At 37.4% G+C, this 19,697-nt stretch overlaps 1 protein-coding gene across 1 annotated transcript; it reads left to right on the top strand.

The window, feature by feature from the left end:
* Positions 1-1,365: 1,365 nt before the first annotated feature.
* LOC131697966 (melanotransferrin-like) lies at positions 1,366-18,488 on the top strand. The gene is made up of 16 exons (XM_058990151.1): positions 1,366-1,663; positions 3,475-3,629; positions 4,146-4,245; positions 4,934-5,119; positions 5,682-5,841; positions 6,251-6,318; positions 6,728-6,915; positions 7,300-7,483; positions 8,702-8,853; positions 9,148-9,244; positions 13,138-13,332; positions 14,527-14,683; positions 14,923-14,990; positions 15,387-15,574; positions 15,762-15,951; positions 16,356-18,488. The coding sequence occupies exons 1-16, from the start codon at positions 1,615-1,617 to the stop codon at positions 16,421-16,423; spliced, it is 2,205 nt and encodes a 734-aa protein (XP_058846134.1). The 5' UTR covers positions 1,366-1,614; the 3' UTR covers positions 16,424-18,488.
* Positions 18,489-19,697: the final 1,209 nt, after the last annotated feature.

The following is a 19,697-nucleotide window of genomic DNA, read 5'->3' as shown; positions in this document are numbered from 1 at the left end:
TTGCAAGATAACATAATACTTGCACTGATAATTTCAATGGTGACTCTCTAAGATAAACTGAAAAGACAGTGGAAATTAACGTCAATAAACGACAATGAATCCTGTCGCAGGCATTCAAAAATGTTCTCAGTTTAGAAAGTGCATATGGAGATATTACTCAAGAGATTTTATTGGTGTACAAAATTGAGTTTTAATCATCCCTGTTGATTACCAGTAAATACAACCAGTTTGCTAACATTTGCCAAGAGACAGAAAATACTGTGATTGAGAAGTTGAATTCCTTGGCAAACTATTAATAAACCTGAAACGGACAAAGAAAGACATTTTAAACTTGACACATTTGCTTATTGAGTTAATAATAATCTTCAGAAAACATGGAAGACACTTTCCTCCATACACGGAATGAAAGTACTACAAACAAGTTAGATTTCACCTGATCTTCTGAGCAATAACTTCTGGTCACATTGAGATAACTGTCTTCTGAGGGATAAAATCCAAGACGGGGGATTTCATACTAGTGAGGGAAACTGTTCCATCTAGTTACAGGTATTATATGACTAGTGCTTTGGTCTTTTTACAAGGTCTTAGTTTTCAATTTTAAAGTGCCTCTTCAGTCATTCGGCGACTGGTTGATATGCTACTTAGTGGAAGCCTTTTGCGACATCCCTGTATATCAAAAGTGGACAGCGTGTCCTGTATACGAAGGATTTCAAATTAAAAGTTAATGGCGTTGAGATTCCACTTGCAACAGAATTCCCTAGTGACTGTCACAAAATCTTATACTATCACCTGCAAGCTCCTCTGTTGTTCAGGGAAGCAACACGAAAAATACCAACGTTTTCATTAAGGGTTAATGAGGTTACTGCTTTTTTGAAATATGCATCCATTTTTCATTGGCTAACTACATTGGCTGAGGTGACAGACAAACGTTTACAGGTTGGGTTCATGACTAATGTACAGTAGAAATAAAGTCCCAAGTTATTTGTTTATTTGGATCTTAATTATGTAATACATGCTGCATTTATTTCCTTCTGCATTGTATAATAGGACATAAACCTATCGGTAGAGATGTGCCATACTTTTAACTTTAGTTTTTAATTGGTTTGTGCTTTAACGTAGTCGATGTTTTTATTGTGAGCGAGCACATACGGTTTACAAACAATTACAGTTTCTATTTTTTTTTTTTAAATACATTCATTAACTATAACGTAGCCTGAGGCATAAAGTTATTCTTTATACAAAAGTCCTGTAGATAAACTTGAGTGGCAGGGCTGTTTAATTTGACATGCCTATGCTTAATAAGGAGGGACCCTTCACGACCACATAAAACTCCCTGTGTGAACCACTTTGGAGAGAAGCCACCTTTTATGACGTGTCATATTCAGGTGTGTAGCCCACTCTTTTGAGTTCCATTCGTAAAACTTGTATTACAAAAAGCTACTGTGAAGATGACGTCTTGAGAAGTAAATGGTAGGAATATCACATAAGTAAATTACTCCCTCATTTTGCTGAAAAAAAGTTTGACCCTGAAAGTAACTGGATTTAAATGAACACAGCGAGCAGGTATAAGACAGAGGGCACTGAAAGTTAAGTGTAGTGGACGCAGCCATCGCCATGAAGACGTGGACAGTTATATTTTGTTTTCTTAATACGGTCCAGGCAGGTAAGTAAATTATAGCCTGCTTTTAACTTTTATTAAGTGTTTATTCTCAGCTTGTTTTAGCGGGGGTGGGGATACGCTTGTATAAGAAACACTATAAAACACTTTTTAAAAACTAACACAAAACGAACCAGCTGTTTATGTAGGCTAAATGTATTGTAGGACAGGGTTTTTTTTTTGGTTTTTTTTTAAATGTAACCGAAACGATGTTTAAATAGATCAACATAAACTGAGGTGTTTTTTTGTTGTTTTTTTTTAAATCAAACTTTGTTTAATTTAAACTTGAATATATATATATATATATATATATATATATATATATATATATATATATATATATATATATATATATATAAGCAAAATCTCTCTCTCTCTCTCGCTCTCTCTCTCTAAACAAATGTAAAACATATTTCTAAAAACGGTTTATTGTGTGTTTCTTTACTGGAGTATGCACTTTGACTGATGAATCCTAGAAAAAAGTAATTTTCTATAAGAATTTTTTAGGAAGAAATTGTGAGCAACAATTAGAAACAATAAAATAAGTATGATATGACAGTGCATTAAAATGATTACGATGTTTTTCCATAATGAAAACCAAATTAGATCATTTGAAATCTAGTTTCCAAACTAAAAGAAGGCATGTGCTTATTTTACTGTTCGTTATTTTTAAGCTACTGCTGTGCCAAATAGTGTCATCGGAAGAAGTGTCGCAATTATAGTCAGCGCGCTTGCGAATTCATTTGCGCATGGCTAGTTCATTTTTCCGCCATCTTTGAATCTTGTCTGTCAAAAAGTGTCGCATTCCAATGGTTTTGTATTGAAATATAACAATGAAAAAGTCAAGGAAAGACCTGATTTCTTTGGACAGTAATGCGTACTGAAGGCCAAACTTTTGAAGAATGTAGTAACCAGATACAAATGAATTACACAGTAACACTGAACTTAGTTGAGGACGCTGCTCTTTTAAATAATATCAATGCTCTACAGTACATCTTTAATTCTTGTAAAAACATGTTGCTGAGTATCCCAACCTTCATATATCTAAAATGTCATTGAGAACTATTTTTGCATCCTCAGCACACATTAATAGGAGGCTGTGTGGTCCAGTGGTTAAAGAAACGGGCTTGTAACCAGAAGGTCCCCGGTTCAAATCCCACCTCAGCCACTGACTCATTGTGTGACCCTGAGCAAGTCATTTAACCTCCTTGTGCTCCGTCTTTCGGGTGAGACGTAATTGTAAGTGACTCTGCAGCTGATGCATAGTTCACATCCCCTAGTCTCTGTAAGTTGACATAGGATAAAGGCATCTGTTAAATAAACAAATAATAATTAAAAGGTAAACAGAGACTTTACTTTCTCCGACCTTCAAAAACAAAGAATGTTAAACAATTCAAACATAAAATCAATACGGTTATACAATATATTTCACATTATAACCTTATTATTACGTGTGACACTATTGGGCAGCAACACATATAATGCACATTATTGATACAATTGTGCGACACTATTTGGCACAACACCTGTTGCAGTAATGGTGATCGTCCAGCAATTATTGAGTAAAGTATGACTCAGTAAACCATTTTGCAAGGCCATAATTACAAATACGCTGCAGTGCCAACAATAGAAATACGGTTTAATACTAACAATGAAAAAAATAATTTCCTAAAGGTTTCGTAACAGTTTTCTTTGACTTTCCTTTGCACTGGAAGTGTAGGGAATTAGTAAACTGCCTTACACATGGTTCTCAAGTTATGAATGCTATATACAGTATACAATAAATTAAATACATTTCCTCCAATTTGTTTTCCTAGTTTGTAGCCTGAGCCAGCTGAGATGGTGTACAACCTCAGATCTAGAAATGAGAAAATGCCAAGACATGATGAAGGCTTTCCGTGATGCTAATATCAAACCTGCCCTGGAGTGTGTGGATGGGGGCTCCTCAGAAAACTGTGCACTCTCCATTTCGGTAAGCATAGTCATAGCTGTCCAGGAAACGTATTAAAAAAAAATTAAACACGTTTATTCATATTTCCCCTCCCTCTCTATCTGAAGAGCTTATAAAGCCATTGAGCGACTTTATTGCCGCGTCCCAGGATTACATTTTTATTTATGGTGGTCAGCCTTGTAGCATCTTTTAAAAAGTAGCGAAAAACAAAACAAGTAGCAACACTAAGCCTCCATCATAACTTACAGAACAGAAGCTGTCAATTTCTTAAATTAATGAAACTATTTATTTTAGCCCTAGTAAAACATATGCAGTGAAGTTCGCTACAGAGCTTACTATACTACCTTTGTTTGCATGCAGCCCTTGCTGTGCTGACACTATGAACTATGAATTGGGCACCACTTACATTACCGTCAACATTTAAGAGACAAAGGAATACTGCAAGACAACAAGAGTCTTGTTTGTGGTTTTAGTACAGCTGTGGCCTGCTTGAAGTGCTTCAAGTAATACATGAACCAACTTTCCTGATACCTCCAGACTAACATGGCAGACGCAGTGACACTGGATGGAGGATTTATTTATGAAGCTGGGAAGAAGTTTAACCTCAAACCTGTGACTGGAGAACTGTATGATGAAGGTAACTTGAATTTGATATACTGAATGTGGATAGGTTGTATAAGTAAATACACCTCAATCATAGACAATTGATTTGAGACACCCACCTTTCCTCGGTACATTGAGATAAGTTATCACAAGGATCACGATGAAAGCATTTTTCCATGTAATGTCGATTCATCTACAAAAAATACTGATATGGCAAGACAATAAAGCTATTAGCTGATATCAGCACAACTAAAGCATTAGCCCCCAGAGTAGAGATTGTTACTGTCTAGTAAGAACACACATCCTTTGATTCCTCAAGACCCCTTGTAAAAAAATGCCACCAAGACTGCAGTGGTTGAATGGCCTGCTTGGCCAGCTCACAGTCATTTTAGAAGTGCAGTTACACTAAACAAGCTGTGTGCCTGTTTGTAACACACTTCAGATGTGTTTAAGACCCTGATTTTTGCCTCCCATATCACACCCAAGGTATATGTATAACCAATGAGTGACAGAAGTCATAATCTCAGAGGAACGAAGAAGAAGTCATAATCTCAGAGGAACGAAGAAGGGGTCAACATAATAGAAAATCCTTTTTAAAGACTCTCTAAAGAGGTCCAGTAAAAATAACTCCACTACATGTAGTGTTGACTGTATGTAAGTTTTGTCATTAGGGTTTTGTTTTTGAAAGGTTCCTATTTTACATTGTTATTGTACACCTTTAGTATCACAAGGCACCTATTTAGCTGTGGCTGTGGTCAGAAAGAACAATACTGAAATCAACATGAACAACCTGAAAGGGAAGAAGTCCTGTCACACCGGGCTGAGCCGCACTGTAGGGTGGAACGTCCCTGTTGGGTATCTCGTTGACAGTGGCAGGATGTCTGTGATGGACTGCAATATTCCACAGGGTAAGGAGTTGTGCAGCTCTATTCTTGACACTTTTTTGTTTGTTTGTTTTCTCTGAATAGTGTGTCAGCGTTTGAAATAATTTATAAACAATTATTGTTAATGTGGACTAAATTTACTTCAGCTTTATTCAGGTATGTTTAAATATAGGTACAAAATTAATATAAGGAGGTTGCTATTCTGTATTTAAAAAACAAACAAAAACAAAAGGTAACCATGTGGTCCAGATTAAAAGAAAAAAAAAATATATATATATATATATATATATATATATATATATATATATATATATATATATATATATATATATATATATTGTGTGTGTGTTAGCATACATACAACCATTGAAATAAAGGTATTGACAACTAAAATATATTCCAACATGTGAATTTTCACTGAGCGTAGTTACCTTGAAGAGAATTTCTTCTTGTGGCTTTTTGTTAGTATGCAGCTTAAAATGGAGATGTTGTTTTTCTAGTTCCATTTTGGGTTGAATTGTAGATCAACATTGTTTAACAACATGCTCTCCCAGAGTGCTAAGCCTGTTCTTTTATCACTTTGCAGCTGTGAGTGAGTTTTTCTCAGCCAGCTGTGTCCCTGGTGCTGGTGTTAGCGGCTACTCACCATCCCTCTGCCAGTTGTGCATAGGTGATGAAAACGGGGGGACCAGATGTGCGAAGAATTCTCAGGAGGAGAGATATGCCGATTATAGTGGTGCTTTCAGGTAAGGGGAATTCGATAAAAGATGTCACAGCTTGTCCTTCCCCAAAAAAGAAAAGTTAATATACCTTCATTGTTAGACTGAGATATTGTTTTCTAAGTACAAAATAACATAACAAGCTTATAAATGCATACTGATTGTAGCTGTCTGTATCATAATTCTGTGATGTAAAACAGCGGTCTCTGTTTTGGTTTTCATCAAAGGTTTATAACTGCTTTTTGATGGTAATTGCACTTTAATAGTGAAAAACAAGACTAGTCATAGCTTTTTCAATATGATTACAGATTACAGCCAAATCACTTATCACAACAGGGTGTGGTCCTAACTGGTTTTGATTAGCGTAGTTGCTGTTTTAGTGTATATCCCTTTGCTGGTGAATTTCATTAAAAAACACAATTCTGTTCTGTCACAGGTGTTTGGCTGAAGGTGCTGGTGATGTTGCTTTCGTCAAGCACACAACTGTGGCTGACAACACCAATGGTAGGTTTAACATACTATGTACTGGAGCTCTCTTATTCCCAGTCACTATTAAAAACCGTGAAGTGATGAATGAATAATATCACTAAAACAAGCAGGGATCACTTGTCTTGTTTGTTCAGAGAATGGTGGTTCTCTAGAATAACCAATGACTTTAGGGACTGTTGTTCGTGTTGTTCGTGTGTTTCACCCCAGGCCTGATTTATGTCAAGATCTTGACATTTGTTTTGGAAGGTGTTTGTTACTATTTTGGTGAAAACTGCATTGCGGTGTAAAGATAAACTAAGCCCTTTGCCACAGATTGTCTACAACTCTGTAAGCCTTCCAGAAAATCTGCAATAAGAGTTTCATTTTTGTGAAGGTGCTTCAGGTTTGTTAAAGTGAGACCGATTTGTTTTTCCTTGTGTTTCAGGAGTAAATCCAGCCGTGTGGGCCAAGGACCTGAAGTTAAATGATTTCGAGCTCCTGTGTCGCGATGGATCACGTGCTGCGATTAACAGCTACGCAGGGTGCTACTTGGCTAAGGTTCCTGCCCATGCAGTAGTTGTCAGACCTGACACTGATGGTGCAGAGGTGTTCAGTATGTTGCAGGCTGGGCAGGTCCGTTGAATTCTATTTACTACTTTAATTTATTTCAGTAGGCTGAGGTCCCAGTCCATTTAATGATGGATTATAATGTTCTGGGCTATTGTTGGTTTGTTTAAAAAGTAAGTCACTACAAATGTCGTTTTAATTGCTTTTGACATTTCCCTTACTATTTGCAATGGTGTTGGCAATCATTCGGAGTGGTTCTGGGCTAGCAGAGTTGAAAGGTCAGATTGTCACATGATTTGAATGAAAGATTGCAAACACTGTGAAACATTAATGGAAATGCAAACAAACAAAAAGTCAAAACACACTTCAAATAACCCAGCAGTTAAAGCTTTTTTAATAGGGCCCGCAGTTGTACTAGAGGCGTAACATTTCCCCTTTTCTTACCTTCAGAGGCAGTTTGGTAGCGATCACAATATTGGCTTCAAGATGTTTGACTCCTCTCTCTATGGGGGTAAAGACCTTTTGTTCAAAGATTCCACCATTAGGCTGATTGCTATTGAAAATCAGAGCTACCAGGACTGGCTGGGAGAAGAGTACCTACATGCCCTGAGTGGGTTGGACTGCAGCCCCGACAGTAAGGAACAACTCTTTTCAGAACTTTAACACCGACGCACAGGATCAATATCTCTCATTTAAAACTGAACCGTGTTTGTCCAGCTAAAAACTAACAACTTACTACTGACTAGTAATATTATGGAACTCAATTAGCAAATCTAAACCTACCAGCATTCCATATCCAGAGCTGTAGTGAAATTATCCAGCAATCATTTTGTTAATTAACTTTCCTTTCTGAGCTATCCAGCTGCACAGTCCTACACTTTATTAACACTATTTTGCATTTTATCCAGCACATTGGAGCTTTTAATTTGATGGGCTTAAAAGCCTATTTTTGCAGCTTTTAAAAGGGTTTCTAATAATGTGTGTTGAATGCACATTTAACTTTTAATGTGTATGTTTCTCTTTAACTACATTAGACATTTATGCAGGATGGCAGCTCCAGGCAAACAATTTCTAGTGTGTCATGTTGTGCTTCTAGTACATCTTTTATAGTACACAGCTCTGTACTTTTATTTTAGGTCAATACACATTGAGTCATTACATCCAAGCTTACACAAAACAGAAAAAAATCTGTAGTTTTTTATTATTATTATTATTATTGTTATTTATTTCTTAGCAGACACCCTTATCCAGGGCGACTTACAGTCGTAAACAAATACATTTCAAGAATCACAGTACAAGTAATAATACAATTAAGAGCAAGATTAATACAATGACTTTGGTTCAAGCAAGTACAAGTGTGACAAAATACGATTCAATAATACAGCAGATAACAGTGTCAGTGATAGTTACATCAGGATATAATTAAATACAAAATACTACAGATTAAATAACACTTGGCAGATTACAGTACTCTGAATTACAGGATTAAATGCAGTAAAATAGGGGGCAGATAAGAGCAAGTAAAGCGCATTTAAGGAAAGGTGATAAGTGTCCCAGGGGAAAAACAGAGGAGTTCTACAGGTGCTTTCTGAAGAGGTGAGTCTTGAGGAGGCGCCGGAATGTGGTCAGGGACTGGGCAGTCCTGACATCTGTAGGAAGGTCATTCCACCACTGCGGGGCGAGGGTGGAGAAGGAGCGGGCTCTGGAGGCAGGGGAGCCAGGTTACATTATCTTAAGTAAAATTAAAGAATATGTTGTCTAGCTTAACTGTTTAATTAGGTAAACTAGTTTAAAATAAGAATAATATTTCACTGTTTTTTTAAAATGTATTCTGTTTATTTGCTGTTTTCAGGACTGCTGGAATATCTGCGATGGTGCACGCTGTCCCATGGTGAGCTGTTGAAATGTTCCGATATGGCGATGAGCTTTTCAAAAAAAAACCTGAAGCCTAAGGTTCAGTGTGTCTCAGGGACCTCTCCTGAAGACTGCATGCAGAAAATTAAGGTATGACCTCCACTGTAACAGGTTCACACAGCGGAGCAGTCGACTCACTGCGCTCAAGTGAATCCAAAACAGCTCTTTGGTGCATGGGGGGAATGGAACGTTTGTTAGTTGTGTGATGCTAAGCTTCATTTGTAATGCAGAGTGGTAAACTGTACTAACTGGCTTTGCAAACCCAAACAGTTCTCTGGCTCTGTGTACACAGGTCTCACTGTGACTGGCGTGGCCTGGCAGGATGACCTCATATGCCCTGCCTTGCTCTGCTAGACTCCTGAACATGTGTTTTTTTTCTTGCAGAAAAAGGAGGTTGATGCAATTACACTGGATGGTGGGTTTATTTACACTGCAGGAAAAACCTATGGCCTTGTTCCAGCTGCCGGAGAGAGCTACGCTTGTAAGAGTCTATTTCTAATCTGCTTGAAGAAAATTATACTGGATAAAACATTTTAAAAAAAGCTTTTATAAATGTAAACTACTAATAGCCTCAAATAGATATACAGCTCAGTCTATTCAGCTTTTTATATATCACAGAATACAAACCAGGGATGACATTTGCATCAAATTTGTCAGTGAGAGATAGTGGATAGTGTGATGAATACAGCATTTTTTTGGTCCAATTCCTGTTTTTTAGTATGAGCTAGGAAAAAAAAAACTTTCCAAAAGCCAAGTAAACATTGCTTACACAACCAGCACAGGAAAGGGGGCGCTAAGACTGTGGAGGCAATATTGCTTAGTGACGGGATTTCATGAGTTTGAACAAGCAAAGTATAAAAATAAACCCACTCTGGTATTTATGTTATTAAGCCCATCTTTAAATAGCTCTGACTTTCCACCGAAAAAAACAAAACAAACTAGTAACAAATTTAATTGAACTGTTCGGGAGATTTGTGTACTGTGTACACAGCATTATGGCAAAGAGCTGCTTTTTTCATGGAATATACATTATGGCAAACCTGCTGGCATTCAGTCTGTAATAAGAAGCATGTTGTGCTTCATGTTTATGCTGTTAGTGAATGATGCTCACCCCCAGTAAGACTGGTATGACCCCCTGCACATAAAATATTATATTATTATGATATTGCAGAATCTTCAGGCATCAGTCAAGTAGCCAGGCAGTATTTCTTTTCTTTGCTTTTTAAAGTCTTATTTAACCCTACCATTTGTTAAAGCTAGACCAGTCTGGAAATTGATTATTTCAATGAAATAGCAGGTAACAAATGCTGAAAGTCTGCTCTTGCCAAACATTAAGGTTGACTAGAAACATATCTTAAAACCACTGACGCAATTGTGCCTGTTAAAAAAAAAAAAAAAAAAACTATGATGAACACAAATCTCCCAGCCCTTATTGTAAAGTAAGCTGCTGCTGACTGGAATAGCATTATACTGAGGGTTTTCAAATTAAATTCTACAACAACAACAAAAAAAACATTCTCCTGCCAAGCAATGTGTCACTGAGGTTAGGAAAAATTCAGGAGCCAGACAGCCAAGAATGAGTTTGTTGTATGAAAGACCAACTGTGAGGCCTAGAGTGTAGAGAACAGAAGATATTTGAGAAAAGACATGCAGAAGAAACATTTTAACATGTCTCAATAAAATACTTGCTTAGAATTTTTTTATTTATTTATTTTTATTTTTATTATACAAAAATATTTTTATTTTGTGAAGGTGGCTAATTGTTAGGTAAACATAACATTAGGATTTGAATTTATAACAAAGATGCTTTTGTAGAAAGGATTACTATAAAATATAATACTAACTAACTAATATTTCCTCACAGTGAGATATCTTCTGGTGTTATGGTACTGGAGAATAATTTTCCAAGTACCTACTGTACCAAGGTAAAATTAGTGCCTGAGTCAGACTGGCTGGCTGGCTACCTGCCCAGAGGTGAGGCAAACCCAGCTTGTTTATAAAAGTAAAATTGTCTATCTCTCATCACAACTGTAGTAGAAACCTTTCGCTTGTCAGTCAGTTTTCTACATGTAAACGTTTTGAAAAGAAAAAAAAAAAGGTTTGTTTTTATTTAGCAAAAAACTGTCAACCATGCACCCTCCAAGCCAGCGTCTTCTCCACTGCACACAACAGACAGGCTAGTTTACCTGAGTATATTGCAGAGGCAGTGTCTCACACAGCTCTAGTATAAATAGACCTTTCCATGTACTTCAAAAAGAATGTGAATGAATGAGGTAGTTTATTTCTTATACCATATAGGTCTGAACAATTACTCTTGCCTAATTAGTGTCCACAGAACTAGTTGAAAAAGGGTTCCATTCTTCTACCTGTCCACTATGTGCCCTTTGACTCCACGTATATATATATATATATATATATATATATATATATATATATATATATATACAGACGTGCTCAAATTTGTTGGTACCCCTCCACAAAAAACGAAAAATGCACAATTTTCTCTGAAATAACTTGAAACTGACAAAAGTAATTGGCATCCACCATTGTTTATTCCATATTTAATAGAAATCAGACTTTGCTTTTGATTTTTTATTCAACATAATATTGTAAATAATAAAACAAATGAAAATGGCATGGACACAAATGATGGGACCGCTAACCTAATATTTTGTTGCACAACCTTTAGAGGCAATCACTGCAATCAAACGTTTTCTGTAGCTCTCAATGAGACTTCTGCACCTGTTAACAGGTAGTTTGGCCCACTCTTCCTGAGCAAACTGCTCCAGCTGTCTCAGGTTTGATGGGTGCCTTCTCCAGACTGCAAGTTTCAGCTCTTTCCATAGATGTTCGATAGGATTCAGATCAGGACTCATAGAAGGCCACTTCAAAATAGTCCAATGTTTTGTTCTTATCCATTCTTGGGTGCTTTTAGCTGTGTGTTTTGGGTCATTATCCTGTTGGAGGACCCATGACCTGCAACTGAGACAGAGCTTTCTGACACTGGGCAGTACGTTTCACTCCAGAATGCCTTGATAGTCTTGAGATTTCATTGTGCCCTGCACAGATTCAAGGCACCCCGTGCCAGGCGCAGCAAAGCAGCCCCAAAACATAACCGAGCCTCCTCCATGTTTCACTGTAGGTATGGTGTTCTTTTCTTTGAAAGCTTCATTTTTTCGTCTGTGAACATAGAGCTGATGTGACTTGCCAAAAAGCTCCAGTTTTGACTCATCTGTCCAAAGGACATTCTCCCAGAAGGATTGTGGCTTGTCAATATGCATTTTAGCAAATTCCAGTCTGGCTTTTTTATGTTTTTCTTTCAAAAGTGGAGTCCTCCTGGGTCTTCTTCCATGGAGCCCACTTTCGCTCAAAAAGCGACGGATGGTGCGATCAAAAACTGACGTACCTTCACCTTGGAGTTCAGCTTGTATCTCTTTGGCAGTTATCCTTGGTTCTTTTTCTACCATTCGCACTATCCTTCTGTTCAATCTGGGGTAGATTTTCCTCTTGCGGCCGCGCCCAGGGAGGTTGGCTACAGTTCCATGGACCTTAAACTTCTTAATAATATTTGCAACTGTTGTCACAGGATCATCAAACTGCTTGGAGATGGTCTTGTAGCCTTTACCTTTACCATGCTTGTCTATTATTTTCTTTCTGATCTCCTCAGACAGCTCTCTCCTTTGCTTTCTCTGGTCCATGTTCAGTGTGGTGCACACAATGATACCAAACAGCACAGTGACTACTTTTCTCCATTTAAATAGGCTGAATGACTGATTACAAGATTGGAGACATGTGTGATACTAATTAAAGAAACTAATTAGTTTGAAATATCACTATAATCCAATTATTTATTATCTTTTCTAAGGGGTACCAACAAATGTGTCCAGGCCATTTTAGAATATCTTTGTAGAATAAGCAATAATTAATCTCTTTTCACAGCTTCTTTGCTTTATTCTATGACATACCAAAGACATGCAAGTATACATGATAAAATAGCTTTTAATTTCATCACTTTTCAGGAGGAATGAAGCATTATTTCAATGAGCTGTAAGGGTACCAACAAATTTGAGCACGTCTGTATATATATGTGTATATATATATATATATATATATATATATATATATATATATATATATATATATATATATATATATATAATGTATATTTTGAGGCCACATCCACCCAGCTAATACAGTAGGATTTATTTAAGTAGTACTATGTAATACAAATGGCTGCTTTATCCATAAGTCTCTGTACTTCAGTTGTAGTGAAAGAAAAACAAAAAAAACCCTTCTGGGATTTACTGACTGGTAGACACAGGTGACCACTTAGTTCAGGGGACCTTAAAGACTGAATAGTTTCTCTGCTTCCAGACGATGTCCAGGGAGGTACGTACTATGCTGTGGCGGTTGTGAAGAGGTCCGGCCACGACAGATTTACATTCAGTGAACTGAAAGGAAGGAAGTCCTGCCACACCGGCTACCAGAGAACAGCTGGCTGGAATATTCCTATTGCAACTCTCATAGAGAATGGGTTTATAAGACCCGATAACTGTGACTTCCCCAAAGGTGGTGTAAAAAATCTATATTTCTGATGTTTTATCTTGTGTATTCACACATGCATTAACACTTTATTTTCATTAAAAACAGCAACTACCTTTTTGTTCTCTTGCATGTTGTATGTAAAATAGAACATTTAAATAAGGGTTTGGTAGACAAGTTTTTCCTCTCACAAGAGTATAGACCCTACATGCACAGGCAAAGGTAACTTTTATAGAAGTAATAAAACAATTAACAGTATAAAACTGGCTTAAAAAAATTGTAGCAGTAAGCAGTTCTGAGTTGTTTACCACTAGCTTTATACCGGTGTCAGAGAATATATGCCCCCCGAATATTTGTTCTCCCATGAGGGAATATTTGTTCCACCAGGAATGTATATTCATTCCCCCTTGCAGCCAGTATTCTGGAATGTTGTTTTCCTTTCCAAATATTTATACCGCATTATTCTGTTGCAACACAGTATTATTTATTTGTGTATAAGTCTACATCCATGCATTTTCAACTAAAACCTTAATTTAAAAACCTCTTTCTCAAACCCAAACACTAGTCCTAAACTAGTACTATCCAGTCCACTCTGACAGGTCCATTCTCACCTAGAATAATACATGATAACAGCCTGCAAACACTGCTCACATTTACTAGCATTATACATGCACAATTTACATAAAAATAGGATAAATAACAAACATGCATGTAGGACAGAACACATATTCGCTGGTGGGAACAATTATTAAGGGAGACCAATATTTGTTTAGCATTACAATTTTTTTTTCCTCTCGGAAAGCATGCCTTTGCCTTGCTTTAAATAAGGCCTTGTATGTCATAGCAGGGGTGAGCAATTTGAGATAACCCAAAGGCCTTACCCTTAGATAACCCCTAACGGCACGGTTTTAGATAAGCCTGTCTTTAATTATCTCATGCAGTTGTGACAAAATCTGCCCACTTTTTCTTTTCATCGAAAACGTAAATTACACAACCTTTACTTACCTAGTTAATTTTCTCTATGGGGTGGTCTTATATATAGGGGCTGTAGGTTGACCTCATGCAGAAAAACAGTAAGCTGACTGCAACTGGAGGAAATGCCTGTTAATGCCTTGATTATTGTGTCTCATCCTTGTGTAAATGCTGGTTCATTGATGACTGAGCTTGCGAAAAGCTCCAAGTCATTGTTGAGGTTTCATCTTGTTTATCAATTCCTTTCAGCCACTGGGAGCTTCTTCAGTGCCAGTTGTGTGCCTGGAGCCAATCAGCCAGGATTTCCGTCCAGCCTGTGTGAACTTTGCAAGGGGGATGCTAATGGGAATAATAAGTGTGAACGCAGCAACAACGAGCTTTACTATGGTTACAGTGGAGCTTTCAGGTAACCGAAAGCAAACAGCATTTTGAGTTGTGTTGACAGACAGAGGAATGTGTTTTAACGGGTTATAGAACATGCTATAGGGTTCACAACAAACACATTACATGTTGAAAAATATATTGTTGCCATACAATGTGTTCTGTAACCAACAGTCAATTCAATATCAACCTTCATTTTATACATAAACAAACTCCCTTGTTTTTTTTATACTCATGTGTTAAGATGCATGCTCTTCTTGGCAGGTGTCTGGCAGAAGGTGGCGGGGATGTTGCCTTTGTGAAGCACACCACAGTCTTTGACAACACTGATGGTGAGTTCCTGAAAAGCTTTTCTTTTATATCTTACATATTAGCCTACAGATGCAAAATAATATCACACTGCTCTTAAGAAAATAATACAAAAACTGTTCTCCATTAGCTTTCTAACTAAGATTTTATTAATCAAAATTAATTCATTAGAGCTGACTTGTGTTTTGGGGATTCCACGGGGAGTGTCACATTGACTCTGGCACTCCCGTTGGTCTAGGGAGGTAAAATCTGTAGGGCCTTTTTATCTTTGGCCCATACAGCCAAGGAGCTCAGTGAGCTAAGGTGGGACACCTGCAGGGTCGAGCTCCCAGGTGTAAAAAGGCTGGTTTTTAAGAATGTTGTAGAAGAACGACCCTGTGTCTTTTTGTCTCATGTTTACTGAACGTTTCATTCATCAGGTAAAAACACTGAGTCCTGGGCCGCAGGCCTGCAGCACATGGATTTCGAGCTTCTGTGTCCAAATGGAGTGCGTGCACCAGTGACTGAATATGCAAAGTGTAACTTAGCTGCAGTTCCTGCCCATGCAGTCATGGTCCACCCAGAAACGAACATCTATGCAGTGTATGGACTCCTCAGTAAAGCCCAGGTAAGATTCAGCTAAGCTGTGCCTAAAAAAAAAATACAAAATCAAAGTGAATACAATTTATGTGTATGATACTGTCTTATTGTGATAGCTTTGAATTCACTTTTTTTTTTTTTACCTCTTGAGACCTCCTCAAGGCATTTCTTACTGCTCTTCTTAACAAGGCAACATTTTCACACTTCCTTTCCAGGATTTCTTTGGAAATGACAGCAATCCCAACGGATTCAGCATGTTCGATTCTTCCAAGTATCAAGGGACGGATTTGATCTTCAAAGATTCAACGCTCCGCATCACGGGAGTTGGGGAGAAAAAGACGTACGATGAATGGCTTGGGCAAGGCTATATGGCGTCTTTGAAAATGCTGGAGTGTTCAGCCGCAGGTGTGTATTTTTTATGATTGATTCTTTTATTACTGGTAGATTTTTAGAATGCAGAACAACAACCAAGAAGAAAATATAGATTGATTCAAATATTAAAGAAAAAACATATGCTGCAAGATGTAGCCAGCCTGGTATTCCCAGCTAAACTGTACACTATAAATATCCGACAAATCCACAGCATTTGTGACCTATGTGACTGCTGAAGAAAATGTTTCAGGCAATATTCATAGATCATTGTGCTAGTGATGTTTCTGATTGTGTTATTAAGTGTCCATAAACCATTTTGTGTTCTCTTTTGTGAGGACCGATGCTGTATCACTATACAGTATTTGTCCCAAATGCATTGTGTTTCCATTGCTGGTAATGTCTATTTCATTTACGAGCTGTTTGCTATTGTTCCTCAGCTGTTTCCACCGCGTCAGTTGTCCTCGTCACTGCACTGAGTTTCTTCCTGACGTGTTACAGCATTTAACCTACGACCCCACCAGGACTGACCGCTGGGATCAAAAAAAAGAAAACCTCTCGCAGATCATCTCTATTCCAATTCCACCTGCTTGGTCTGAATGTGTTTAAAACATGGATCAAGAGAATTCAAGCTAATCCATACCTTTCTGGCATGTATAATCCTGCTGTAAAAGCAAAATGTAAAATGCTGAATTGTTATACTTTTGGGGAGGATCGCATAATGTAAAATCCTTTATTGTAGTTTATGCGTTTTGGGGAAGGAGTGACAGGTAACTGAAACAAGTGAATAAAGTTGGATGCCATTTAGAGGTAGTTGGCTTGAATCGGTTACATACTGTTGTTTACCCGCTTTTGCAGTGTAACACTGTAAAAGCCATACCCGTGTGCTACAGTATCAGGACCACTGTGCACTATTTGTTCTCATGCCTTTGTGTTACCATCGTTGCTTATTTTCACAGTATGCAACTGTAATTGTCCACCAACCTATTCAAATGGCTGCCTAATTAAGATCTTGCTGCGCCAAAGGCATTCATTTGTATCAGTTAACATTCACTCCCCCATCCTCAGCTCTCCTTCTCTTTCATTAAAAACTGATAAGCATCAAGCAAGGCTTTAGTTCTTATGGAGATGACCTGAACTCAAACATGCTGCAGCCCTACACTCAGAAGACCTTTTAGTTGGTGCGTGTGAGTTGGGACCATCCCTAATGCTACCTATTCTTATTGCTTATTGTTTATTTCAGTCTTAGCCTGTTAGACCCACTTTATTACGAAAGCTATGTTTATTTCTTCTTTGAAGACAGCTGCCATATCAGTGTGTAGTACTGCCTGTTGCACTATCATGTTCCTTTAATATTTAAAGGCAAGTGCCATATCAGTATGCATTGCCTGTTACATAGTCTGCACCTCCCTTTAGGGTTTCTAAAGGCAAGTGCCATATCAGTGAGTATGCATTGCCTGTGACGTTAGTTTTTTTTTTCTTTTAAGCTATTTGATGACACGTGCCATATCAGGGTATATGCAGTGTCTCGCACTTTGTAGCCTGTAACTCCATAAGATAATGCCATATCAGTGAATATGCATTACAGTATTATTCTTCCTGCCTTCATGATCACTTACCCACTATAGGAACAGATGCTACCTGTGGCTTTTCCTAAAACAATGGTGTGTTCTCCCCAAGCGCCAAGAATAATGCAGTTCAATTAAAGACTATGTAGCTTCAAATTACTTTTTCATCTACCTGACTTCAGGAGGTGCTCTTCAGTTCTAGTTGTTTGCTGTAGGCATACGCTACAAAAGAAACCTTCAAAAATCGCTTATACTGTTTGCCAGTGGCTCTTACTGTACCTCTTTTTGCAATATGTGTGTAACTGTAATAAGAACAACACAGCATGATTATAAAAAATTAACTCTTTAACGTTAGTTTTTTTAATGGCTACTGAAGATTAAATCAAAATTAATTCTAATATGCTAAATTTGAATTATTTGTTTGCATAGATCTTTCATTTAAGCCCCTTTTCCAAAATCTACAGTGACACAGAACATTCAGACTAAGCAGCATTTACATTCAGGCTTGGGTAGAATACTGCATTCTGACACAAACATTGTGAAAAAGTGATTTGTAGTTTTTGCAGAGCATCAACAACAGTGTAATGCAATTGTATGATGTACCATTAAAGAGAACTGTCAGTGTATGACACCTAAAGCTTTTAGCCATTGCTTATACTGCTAAAGCATAGTGTTCACTGTATGCTTGTCTACTGTACTTAAGTGCTATTTGTAAATCTAATCATTGAGTGCTTTAGTGCTTAGGCACGTTTTATTGTCTTATGCTTTAGTATAAGGTGCTCAGATACCATGTCAGTGTATATGTGCTGAACAGCTACTTTATTTTATATGACTGAGATCCATATAGATTTGTACAATGATGACCTATATTTTTGTTACTAATATTTAGTTGCCAGGCCTGTGCGTCTGCTTTAGTATAGCTACATATTGCATGTAATTTGTTAATTAAGACGAATAAAAAACTAATTTTGAACCTACAATAAATGCATTTCTACAGTAACCCGTGTCAGTTTTTAAGGACAACCACACCCTGAAAGAATGAGAAACGTGTTATTGACTTGACTGACTCGAAAGACACGTTTCTTTGTGATTGTTCATGTTAGGTGAGTGTTGGCCTCAAAACTGCTTCACCATTGGACATTTCGGTCGGGGGTAACTAAAGGGGGAGATCTGGGTGATGGTGGTGGTTACTAATGAACTATTTGACAGAGAAATACACTGACAGATCAAAAAATTGGAGAATGTAATTAAATCCCTTGTAATTAATAGAAGTTTATTTTGACATGGAAAGTTTCAATTGGCTTTCAGTTGGTGCAGGTATCAAGCAACTATTCAAAAATCAATAACAGGAAAGCACAGGAACGGCAGTGCATTTACAAGGACAGCTTGCGTTTCACATATAAACAGCATGTCCCGTAACACGGTGTCTGCATTGACCAACACAACCAGCAAGAATAGAAACGTTTGCAGAGAACTGTCACTGGACGTGTGAAATGTAGTTGTCTAAACCAATTAATTCCTCAACTCTTGATAAGCCATATCTGTTTCCACTTGAACAATGCACTGAGAATTGTGTATAAAGTTCAGCTTGCACATGTTGTTTTTCACATAGCAGACAGCATATTGATCACTAAACCTGGAGACTGAAGCTCGGCCATCATTTCTTTCTGTCAAAAGATATTCAAAACCTTGAACTCATTAGACACATAATGTAATAGGACTGAAGATAGGATTAAAGAAAATACAAGGGTCTTTGCAAACAGAGTGAACTAAATCTTTACCTAGCATCGCAATAACCATTACGGTTATTAAGTAAGGTATTTATTACATCACAAAGTGCAGCTATATTACCCAGCTGACATGTATCTGTTTAAACATGTGAATCAAGTTGCCTATTGTATTGCTGGCAGTAACTGCAATAGATGAGGCTGGCTCTTACCACTCTTCAGATAATTGGGTTAATGTAACCTGTGTTACATACAGCTGTAGTGAAAGTGAATCTGGCAAATAGAACTCGCGTCAAAGCACATTAACAGACTATGAAAAAGTGTCTAAGAAACGAGAGTAATTGCAATTAGGACCATTCAGAATTATTGGCAACAATTTTGAGGTGTTATTATTGAATTGGATAACATAAAGAACAAGAACATACAATATCTTTGACAGATGGTGTCTGAATTTAGGTAGCAGTGCAAAGCGGACAAGGGTTTTATT

The sequence above is a fragment of the Acipenser ruthenus genome, chromosome 17, assembly GCF_902713425.1.
Source record: "Acipenser ruthenus chromosome 17, fAciRut3.2 maternal haplotype, whole genome shotgun sequence".
NCBI classification, from domain to species: Eukaryota; Metazoa; Chordata; class Actinopteri; order Acipenseriformes; family Acipenseridae; genus Acipenser; species Acipenser ruthenus.
The sequence above is the reverse complement of the archived record's forward strand: the minus strand, read 5'-3'. Positions and strand labels throughout refer to the sequence as shown.